The 11,555-nt window shown below is 44.7% G+C and overlaps 1 protein-coding gene across 4 annotated transcripts in view; it reads left to right on the top strand.

Annotated features, from left to right (window-relative positions):
* The first annotated feature begins 8,501 nt into the window (after window positions 1-8,501).
* The window catches only part of DCLRE1C (DNA cross-link repair 1C), a 45,277-nt gene continuing 42,223 nt past the window's right edge, over window positions 8,502-11,555 (top strand). For 2 of the 4 annotated variants that reach the window (XM_023762531.1, XM_006098852.3), the window contains exon 1: window positions 8,502-8,671. In XM_023762531.1, coding sequence (XP_023618299.1) covers window positions 8,563-8,671 — 109 coding nt within the window. In that variant the 5' untranslated portion in view covers window positions 8,502-8,562. The remainder of the gene's footprint in view (window positions 8,672-11,555) is intronic. The other 2 variants (XM_023762532.1, XM_014464424.2) reach the window with 2 other exon arrangements.

The raw sequence follows: 11,555 nt of genomic DNA, 5'->3' as shown, positions 1-11,555 counted from the left end.
TTCCCGGGGAGCGCAGAGGCGGGACCGGCGGCGGCCCCTCAGCCCCGCCTTCCCCGCCCCGGCCCAGCCCTCCGCGGGTACCCTCCCTGCGCCGACCTGGAGAGGCTGGGCGCCCCACCTGGACCTCGCAGGAGAGCGCGGCGGTGCCTGTGGCCCCCTCTCGGGATCAGTGGGCTGGGCAGCGAGAGGCCGACCGCCTTGGTTTAGGACGCCCCTGCGTCTCCTAGCAACGAGCGGAGCGCGGCCACCCAAGTCCGGTCCCCCGCCCACAAGTCTCAGTGCGCAAGCGCGCGGCTTGGGCAGTGCTGCAGTCCCAAGAGGAGGAGGCACTGAAGTGGGTCCCGGTGTGGGAGGGACCCTTGAAAGGGCTCGACCCCAAGAAGGGGTGGAGGGTGAAAAGTGTTATTTGCTGGTCTTCAAGCCCAGGCAGAATTCCTTGTAAAAGTGTCTCAGAGATCAGAGACTATTGGTGATTCTGTCCCTGACAGTGAACATCTCGCGTCTGTCCTACCTCCCTTCTCATTTTATTGGGATTAAATGAACCAATCCACAGGATCCTGCATAAATACTTAACAATTAGCAAACCTACAATAAAAGACATCTACAGCTTTATTTTTTCCTGACATTACCTTCATTATTATATTTAAAATAATCTGTTTACTTACATCTTCCAAATTTATTGCCTCAGATTTCCAGATCTCTCTCTGAACTCCAGATTTGTATATCCCATATCCACTTGGTTGTCCAAAACAACCCCCTCTAAATGCCCCCACACCACACCCACTCCTTGCACAGTCTTCGCCTTTCAGTAGATGCCTCCCAGAGTTCACTCTTTCTCTTACCCTCAATATCCATCCATCAGCAAAGCCTGTTGGCCTTTTTGTTTTTTATCCTTACCAGAGAATATGTTTATTTATTTGAGAGAGAGAGAGAGAGAAAGAGAGAGAGAGAGAGAGAGAAGAGAGAAGCATCTGATGTGAGAGAGAAACGAACGTCACTTGATTGCCTCCTGTATGCGCCTGGGGATGGGACCAAAACCTAGGTTTGTGCTGTGACTGGGAATTGAATCCACAACCTTTGGGTGCACTGGATGAGGCTCCAACCAACTGAGACACCCAGCCAGGGAAAAAACATATTGGCTTTACTGCTGCCACCCAAGTCCAAACCACCATCATTTTATCCCCTCTGGTCAATAATCCTCAACAGTTCTCTCTTGATCCCCATAGTCTATTCTCAATACAATAATCAGTGAGATTTGTTTAAAACATAAGTTAGGCCCTGGCCAGTATGTGCAGTGGTTAGAACATTGCCCTGAGCACCTCAGGTTCAATTCCCAGTCAAGGGCACATATCTGGATTGCAGGTCCATCCCTGGCCGGGTCAGGGTTTGTGAGGGAGACAACCAATCGATGTGTCTCTCACATCAGTGTTTCTCTCTCTCTCTCTCTCTCTCTCTCTCTCTCTCTCTCTCTCTCTCCCCCCCCCCCCTCCTCCCTTCCATTCACTCTAAAAATCAATGGGAAAAAATATCCTCAGGTGAGGATTAACAAAAACAAACAAACAAATAAAATATAAGTCAGGTTAGGTCACTCCTCTGCTCACAATCCTGCAATGGTTCTCCGTTTTATGGAGTAAAAACCAGAGTCTTTACATGGCCAGCAAAGCCCTGTACCAAGACTGGTACACAACCTCTCCTTCCTTGCTCTGTAGTCCTGGATCACTCCTCTCCAGCCACCATGGCCTCCTGGCTGTGCTTAGAGTAGCTCCCACATTAGGGCCTTATTTGTAGCTTCTCCCTCTGCCTGGAAGGGTCTTCCTCCTGTTATCCCTTTGGCTAACTTCTTCATCTTCAAGTCTTTGCTAATGTTTCAACTTGCCCTTCCCTACCTCTCTATTTTGCTCTTCCATCATGCTCTCTATCCTCCTTACTATGTTCTAGTGTTTCTTTTTTCCATAGCAATTGTCATCTAATTACTATTTAAATTGCTTGTTTTCTAATGTTATTGTTTATTTTCTGCTACCGTGTAATTTTATAAAGACAGAGATCTTAGTCCAGCCTGTGTGGCTCAGTGGTTGAGTGTCAAACCTATGAATCAGGAGGTCAAGGTTCAATTCCCCATCAGGGCACATGCCTGGGTTGTGGGCTCAATTCCCAGTAGAGGGAGTGCAGGAGGCAACCGATCAATGATTTCCTCTCATCATTGATGTTTCTATCTCTCTCTCCCTCTCCCTTCCTGTCTGAAATCAAAGGACAGAGATTTTATTAATGAAACTCCTAGAACAGTGCCTACTACACAGTAGGTACTAAAGCAATACATATTAAATGAATCTGTTTTACCACCACCACCACCACTACCATCCCCACCAATGCCACTATGACACTGTGGAAGCAGTATACCATGGTAGCCAGTAGTATGGTGTCTAAGTCATGATCTTAGATTTGAATCTGGGTCCTAACACTAGCAACATAACCTTCTGCAAGTTGCTTACTTAACTACAGTTTTCTTACCTGTAAAGTGAAGACAAAAACTGTACCTATCTAATGGAGTTGTTGTAAGGACGAAATAATAAATATAAACCATTATGGACAGCATGTAGAACTGCATAAATGATAGGTGTTATTATTTTCATTAGAATATGCACTCGTTACCACATAGGTATTTCTCTGCTTTGTTCACTGCTGTATCTTTAGTGTCTAGAACAGTATCTGGCACATAGTAGATGGTCAGGGACTATTTGTTGAGTGAATCAGTGAATCCACACCATTTCATTTCCAGGATGCCGCAACCTGCATGACGCAGGTTCAGGATCTGAAGGAGGGGCCGATGCACAAATGAAAACACTAGACAAGAAATATGAATTAGAAGGCGTGGGGGGGGGGGCAGATGGAGACCTCTCTCTTGGAGAGGCACACCGAAACCTGGCCTTATCCACTTTTTATTCAGTTTTACATACACATCTTGCCCTCAGTAAAGCACGGCAAACAGGTAGCAGACTCTAAGGTCAATAAAGATCAGGTCAATAAAGATCAGTAGAGATCAGTAGGGTCCAGTAAACATTTACTTTGAGGCTATTAGGTCAGGAAATTGCTTCGAGCCACTTCTATCTCAAAACAAACAATGGTGCTTAGCCCAAGGTCCACCGGCCTTCTGCGTTCCTCGGGGCACTCTTATGACAGTATTGGGAAAGCCGTGGCTTCCCGCACCTGGAGTATTGTGATAGCTTCCTACCCAGACTCCCTGCCACACATTGCCTAGGTGTTCTTTCTAACTCAACTCCAGTGGTTCTCAAACTTTAGGATGTATCAGAATCTCCTGGAGGGTGTGTTAAAACAGATTGCTGGGCCCCATACCCAGACTTTCTGATTTAGTAAGTCTGGGCTGGGGTAGAGAATTTTTATTTCCATCAGTTTCCCAAATACTGTTGGTGATGCTCTTCTAGGGTCCACACTTTGGGAAATACTGCTCTAAGCTCCCTTGTTTCTAACTACCCAGGCTTCCTACTACCACTCAAATTAAAGTTTAAAGTCTTTGGCTCGTGTACAGGTCCTCATGGTTTATTCCTTTCTTATCTGGTTTAGCCTTGACTACCCTTGTTAAGTCCCTCTTATTTCGCCTCTTTTGAGCCCAACACTTTGGTTAAAAAGAACTATTTTCAGTGCCCAGACTGAATGAAAGCTCATTCCAGGGGCTTCCACTGTTCTAGGGCCTGGATGCTGAACTCTAACTCACCTTCTCTGCTCAGTTTTTCTGATGTACCCTTCCTTCTTGCAGAATTGAGTTTTCTCCTTGGTCTCCATACCACACCTTGAGCACACTTCCATTAGATACTGTAAAACTTTTTTTCCATGAGGTTCTTTTTCTGCCAGACTGGGAGCTCTTGGTATGCCATAGCTGATTGTTGTATGTACTTCCAACTTCAAGTACAGTGCCTAGCACTTGGTGGATGCCCAGTAAATAATAATAGCTAATATTTATTGAACACTTAGCATTTTCCAGGACTTTGGGTAGCTCACTTTCCTCCTCTCCTCCCTCTCTCTCTCCCTCTTTCCCTTCCTCCCTCTCTTACTTTCTTCCTTATATCCAGTTGAATAATAATGATTTTCAATCAATCAGAGAGAGGGTTGGGGGCAGAAAATGAGAAGAGGTAAAGGTGGTGGGGAGATATATGTAACTAATGCAAAATAAGCACACATTGTGGTTTTTAAAAATCACCTTCTATTATGTGAGTTAGCCACATATGTCCTCTTGATCCATCAGCTCCTACAGAGAAGAGGTATCTTTGCCAATCTTGCTTACTTTGTCACCAATCTCCCATACACTATGCAAACATTTTCTTACAAACCTATTGATCTATAATTGAAATGTAAAAAACAGCACATATTTAACAACATATAATTTGGTAAGTTTTGACATATGTGTACACCTGTGAAACCATCACCACAATCAAGTTAATGAACTTGTTTATTTGTGCCCTCAGACAACTGATGATTTGCTTTATGTCACTTTTGATCATCTCATGTTTTCTATGATGTCATATAAATGACATTATCTGACTTCTTTCACTCAGCATAATTATTTTGAGATTCATTCATGTTGTTTTGTTGTATCAGCAACACATCCCTTTCCCTCAGTTTTGAAATATAATTGACACATAATATTGTATCAGTTTAAGGTATACAAAATAATGACTTGATATATGTATAAATAGCCAAATGATTACCACAATAAGTTTAGTTAACATCCATCACTTCACATAGTTAAAATTTTGTTTTCTTGTGATAAGAACTTTTAAGATTTACTCTCTCAGCAACTCTCAAATATACAATTCGGTATTGTCAACCATAGTCACAAGGCTGTACATTACATCTCCAAAACTTAATCATTTTACAAGTGGAAGTTAGAACCTTTTGACCACCTTCACTCATTTTTTTCCAGCCCCCACTGACAACCACCAACCTGTTCTCTGGGGAGACAGACTTTATTATTAGCTTCATTTGACAGATGAGAAAACTGAATTATAAGGAGTTTAACTTAACAAAGATCAAACAAATTGTAGTGAGACTCCAAAATCCAGTGACTAGACTCTTAGCCCCTGAGTTACCAATTTTGAAATGTTAACTTGAATGAATTCATACATTTCTCTGCTAGTTTTAAACCAGATATTCTCTCAACTTCTTCCAAAACAAAAATCAGAACAAAGCTGAAGATAAGATGTACTATAATTTAGTACATCTTGAATTTTAAAATTAACACTTAGTGGTAAGCACTGTGCCTTGTTTTTATTTTAAAAACTTAATAAAATACATATTGTGTTATTTTACATTTCTTTTTGTTATGGGTTAAATTGTGCTCCCCTCCCCAATTCATATGTCAAAGTCCTAACCCTCAGTACCTCAGAATGTGACCTTTCTTGGAAATAGAGTTATTGCAGAAGTAACTAATAAAGATGAGTTATGCAGGAGTAGGGTGGGCCCCTAATCTTTATTATAAGGACTAGTGTCCTAATAATAAGGGAAAATTTTGACACAGACAGTTATGGACTGAGTGATGTTCCCCTATAATTCATATGTTCAAACCCTCACCCCCAATATGACGGTGTTTGGATACAGAGCTTTTAAAGAGGTAATTTATTAGATTAAATAATGTCATAAGGGTAGGGCCCTAATCCAATAGGACCGATGTCTTTATCAGAAGAAGAGATAACCAGGAGTGTGAGCACCCAAAGAAAAGACCCTATGAGGATGCAGAAAGAAGTTGGATATCTGAAGCCAAGGAGAGAGAAACCAAACTGATGTCTTGATCTCTGATTTTCAGCCCCCAGAACTGTGAGAAAATAAATTTGTTGTTTAAGCTACCCAGTCTGCACTGTCTCTTCTTCAGTCCTGCTGAGACAGAATAAATCAAGGACTTTGACGTTCAAAGAGCTTTGGAATTGCTGAAAGAGAGTTTCCCAACTGGACACAGCAGTAGCCAATGTTGACCACATTTCAGTTTTCTTTGCTGATATTCTCTTGGGAGTCAGTATCCTGAAACTGGGCTTCTTCTGAAAATCTTTTATTTGAATCTTGAAGATGCCAAAGGTAAGTAAATAATTGTGTTCTCCTCCAGAGAAGCTAAATGCATGGCTCATGTCTTCCAACAGCAAATGTCTGTGGGCTATGCTTACCCATCTGTGCTATTTTGCAGCTCTTCTTTTTCCTTTATTCCCAACTCTTTCACAATTTCTCTTTATTCTTTCATACTGTAACCATTGTGGAAAGAAGACAGGCTAAATCGTGCATAACCCAACCCTTTATTCCTTTAATATTGTTTCTGTTGAAAGTGTTTTTGTAAAAGATGAATTGCTATGTAACCTGTGGATAAGCAGCATATTTGTGTAAGGGTTTCAGGAATTAGCTTCAGGGGAGGAGGCTGACGCAAGGAATCAGATATTCTGGCTCTGGGAGACTTGCTGACTCTCAACCATAAAAACTGGACCTCCACTTGACCAGTTTTGAGATAATCATCAGAATGGACTGTGCTGATTCACTCACAGAGAACTTTCACCCCCGCCCCCCCTGATTTCTTTGTTCTGCTTCCCCTCTCCCTTATAAAAACAGCTGCCTGCACTGAGATGTTAAGATGGTCTTTAGGACTGGAGTCCACTATCTTCTCAGGCTGATGGCACTGGAATAAACTGTCTTACCTTCACCAGCACCTGTCTCTCAAGTATTGGCTTTTGAGGTGGTGGGCAGCCAAACCTGAGTTCAGTAGCAAGTGGACAAATAAGAATATGAGCATTTTCTTCACCTGCCTTGCCAGGAGCTCCAAATTCTGTCAGATGTAGACACACTAGAGCAGGGGTCCTCAAACTTTTTAAACAGGGGGCCAGTTCACTGTCCCTCAGACCGTTGGAGGGCCGGACTATAGTTTTAAAAAAAACTATGAACAAATTCCTATGCACACTGCACATATCTTATTTTGAAGTAAACAAACAAAACGGGAACAAATACAATATTTGTATTTGCATGTGGCCCGCGGGCCGTAGTTTGAGGACCCCTGCACTAGAGTCTCCAGCTACCAGGCTCACTGCAGAATTTGTCTTTAGGTGTAGACAACCTAGCCAAAGGGATAGCCTTCCTTTATTTAAGACAAACCATCTTCTACTGAATCAAAGGTGTTGGTGATAGTATACTAGCAGAGTGCTTTAGTCAAATTAGTGATATGGCGTCTATACCTCTTTATCACCACCACCATTCTTTTTCTTCTTTCTCTCCCCCTTCACCACCTCCTCCTTAAAAAACAAACAAACAAACAAACAAACATTTAGTGAGAATCTGTATTTAAATAGAACTCTGAGTAGCATGGCTTCAGGAACATGTTGATAGTCTCTGAGGGTGGCATTTTGGTTCCTGAGTCCCCTGGTTAGAATTCAATTGTTCCTGGATTTATTCCTATATTATTTTTTTGTCTCTGTGGAAACATTCATTTAGCATGTTCTGCAAACTTGTTGTCTCTAAATAGATTGGTAACTACTCGAAGGCACATCTTAGTTACCTATGTAATCACTGCAAGGCTTGTCACTGTGCTATGAACAAAGCGTCAAAAGTGTTTGTGATCATTAATATTGTGGTGTGTGAGATGTGCTGGGAAGGGCACAATACATGCCTTTGTGACTATTTGGTGAATCAATACTTTAACAAATCTTTTTATAAAGTGGTTTTGATGCTTAAAATTTCCAAACCATCCCCCCCCTCACGCTACCATTTTTTTTCCTTTTATACAACTTTCAAAAAATAAGAAGGGCGGAGGAGAGGGGAGGGAGGCTAGCAGCTAATCTATCCTTGGGATCTTTACTTATCTGCCCTAAGAACATGCATCCGAGCTGTGATACTCAGAGATCGTGTATTTATTTGCTCAGTTTGGAGTTATAAATGGAAGCGGGAATTAATAGTTATTGAATCTACCACGAGTGAGATACAATTTTTTTCTCATACCATCCTCATGGCTATTCCATACGGTTGATGCTGGGAAGAGAAGAAGGGAAACCGAGCTCGGTTTCAGGCTGTCAGTGAATAAGCAGGAAGAGGAACACAGTCTGATTTCAGTCTGATTTCAAGAGAAGCTCTGCATCTTCCCCCCCCACCCCCCCCCCGCCATGCATCCCCCTTTGCATCATTGGGTGGAGCCGCCTGCTACAGTGCTCTTTCCCTTCGCGCTACTCTCCCTGCACAGGCACGGACAACTCTTCACCAAAACTACCCCGTGCTGTGTCAATGGTTTCCGGCAGAAGCCACACGCCCAGCTACACCGTCGATCTAACCCAGCCGCCCAGCCCCAGGCTCTGCAGCGGCCTCGCTCGACAGCAACGCAATTCTGACATTTAAATCCTCAGGTCGCGGGCCGCGGAAAGGCTCCTAGGCACCGCCCTTTCGCAGGGCTCCTATGATTGGGCGAGGCTGAGCCCGGCTGGCCAATGGTGAGGCGGCAGCAGCCTCCCGGAAGTGGCGGCGCGGTCCGGCATTCCGCGGCCTCACGGCGGGCTTGCGGGCGGACCCAGCGCTCCGGGGGTGCCTGGCGCTATGAGTTCCTTCCAGGGGCAGATGGCCGAGTACCCGAGCATCTCCATAGATCGCTTCGACAGGGAGAATCTGAGGGCGCGCGCCTACTTCCTGTCGCACTGCCACAAGGGTGAGCGAGCGCGGCGTGCCGCCCACTCCCTGGGGACCCGGGCTGCGGGGGTTGGGGGGGCCCCCCCGGGGAAGTCGCCCGGGAGCTGGAGAGGAGGGACGTCGGGGGCCCGGGGCCTGGAGCGAGGGGCTGCGGGCTTTGGCAGGCCAGGAGGGAGACTAGCAACTGCGCCTCGCCCCAGTCCGGCTCTTCAGCCTCGGAGCTTTCTTTTCTCATCTGTGCAACTGCCGGCTGCGCACTGAACCCAGGCAGTTTTATGTTCTGGAGGCGCTCCTAGCGGCCAGTAGTCAGAGGTTGGCGAGGATCAGCTGGTTCTCCCACCTCCTCGCTACTGTGTTAGGAAGGAGAAGGTGATGGAATTCCGCCACACTCCCCAGACATTAACAGGCAGGCACATCTCACCCTGAAATCAAACACCCTGTCAGCAAACTCGCCAACTGCAAGCCATCTCCCCTCCACCCCCCACCCCATCCCACCCCCCCCCCAAAAAAAAACACCACCCACCCCCTCCCTTAGATGGTTTGTCCACATCCAATAGAGAAGGTTCATTTTCGTTTACCTTGTAGATGGCCAGGTCAGGCAACCAGGATGCTAAGATTTCACAGCTGAAGGCGGTTAGGGATGAAGCCTGAAGCTTCAACCCCTAATGATACGGCCTCCAGACTAGACGCTCCAGGCAGGGCAGAGGGTCTCTAAAACATGCTAGCCAATCTCCAGAGGTGGCATACCGCTCATTTCACAGCCGTTGTCCGTCTTTAATATCTATTATGCTGATTAATGAGTCACTAACTTCACCAAGGAAAACAGTTTTAACATCATTATGCTAATTAGCACAGCCTTTGGCCTGGATGAGAGGTGACCATGAGCTTGGGCACTCTGGTAGCTGCTGGTAGGAGTGTGGGCTTGCAGAGTAGCTTGAGAAGGATATCCCGCCCACTCCTGAAGATTGAATCAGAGCATAACAAACATATACACATGCATATCATACGGGGTAATTTTAAAGTAAATTACAGATACTGGGCATTGTCCTTCCTCACCAGTTGGTGTGAAGACCAACTGTTGTCTTGTGTGTGGAATCAATCAGTCACTTTAATCTGGTGTAAATTGTTGAAATTTGCTTTGGAGAAACACTTCTTTCTTGCACAAAGCCGCCAATTATCTATCTTTTTAAAAAATATATTTTATTGATTTTTTACAGAGAGGAAGGGAGAGGGATAGAGAGTTAGAAACATCGATCAGCTGCCTCCTGCACACCTCCTACTGGGGATGTGCCCACAACCAAGGTACATGCCCTTGACCGGAATCGAACCTGGGACCCTTCAGTCCGAAGGCCAACGCTCTATCCACCGAGCCAAACCAGTTAGGGCCAATTATCTATCTTTAATGAGGAAAATCTGAAGCTCCTCTCCATTTGCTAAATAGCTCTGTGAGCCTCTTTAATAAGGGTCTTCTGCTTATTCTTGAGAATAACTTTTTTGGGGTCTTTTTTTTTTTTTTCATTGAGAATCTGCTGCTGGATGCAGATGCCCCTGTTTTTACCTTTTGTGTTAAGTCTCACTGGAGTTTCTGAATGTGTTAGCTGTGATTAAATTATGGCAAAGGGGCTTGCCTTCGGGTTTAGGAGTAGTGAGTTTGGAGAAAGAATTCATCTAAAAGAATTTGTGAAATCATCATTAGTTTGTATGTTGAAGCCAGAAATTGCTTCTCGAGAAATTTATAATGTTCCCTGTTCTCAAATTATGTGTGGGTCTGTTTACTCAACCAGGGGTGTAAACTCATCAAGGGCAAGCACTCAACTTCTGCTTTTGGTGTTTTCCTATGTTGCCTCCTGGTGGTTTTTAACCGTTTTGGGAAAGAGATGTTTTTGGATGTTCTGTGGATCCCCCTCCCCCAATTCACATGTTGAAGCCTTTAACCCCAATATGATTGTATTTGGAGATAGGGCATTTAGGAAGTAATAAGGTGAAATGGGGTCCTAAGGGTGGGGTCCTAATTTGAAGAGGAAGAAATCTCTCTCTCTCTCTCTCTCTCTCTCTCTCTCTCTCTCCACACACACACACACACACACACACACACACGGAAAAGTCATGTGAGCAGACAGCAAGAAGGTCTGCAAGCCAGGAAGAGAGGTCTTATTAGAATCCAGCCTTGGACTTCAGCCTCTAGAACTCTGACAGATAAATTTCTGCTGTTTAAACCCCCAGTCTGTTGTATTCTGTTATGACAGCCAGGGCTAGTCACCCAGTGTTGGGGAGAACCCCTCTGGGGACAACTTATGATTTATTCTGGTCAAGGAAGGAAGAAAAGGCCCCAGAAAGGAGTCTCTGGGTGCACTTCTAACCGCACAAAGCTGGGCTGTCATAACAGAATACCATAGACGGGGGTTTAAACAACAGCCCTTTGGTGCAAATGTTACCTGTGTTTAAATGTCATCTCTCTGTGTCTGTTAATTTGGCAGGCTAATACATAATATCTGATAAAATCTATGAACCACTTTGCTAGAAAAGTTGCACATAAACATGTTAATATCACATTTTGATACAATTTGGGGTAGGCCACGATCCACTTGATGCGAGTTTATGGACCATCTGGAACCCAGTGCTGTACTTGGAGTGGGATAGACTTTACTAACCATCACTGAGGCCTGGAAGAAGGCAGGGGACCCATGGCCTGAGATAGTCACCCAGTACTGGGGAGGACCCCTTCAGGGGACAACTTACGATGATTTATTCTGGTCAAGGAAGAAAGAAAAGGCCCCACAGAGGAGTCTCTGGGTGCACTTCTAACAGCACAAAGCAAATTCACTCAGGCTCTACTGGCCACTCCTCAGGAAGGGACCTGGAGAGTGGGTGGGGGTCTTGCTAAAACAGCTCGAGAGTGCTGC

Source organism: Myotis lucifugus, unplaced genomic scaffold (genome assembly GCF_000147115.1).
Source record: "Myotis lucifugus unplaced genomic scaffold, Myoluc2.0 scaffold_249, whole genome shotgun sequence".
Lineage (NCBI taxonomy): Eukaryota > Metazoa > Chordata > Mammalia > Chiroptera > Vespertilionidae > Myotis > Myotis lucifugus.
Note: the sequence above shows the minus strand (reverse complement) of the source record. Positions and strands in the feature narration are given on the sequence as shown.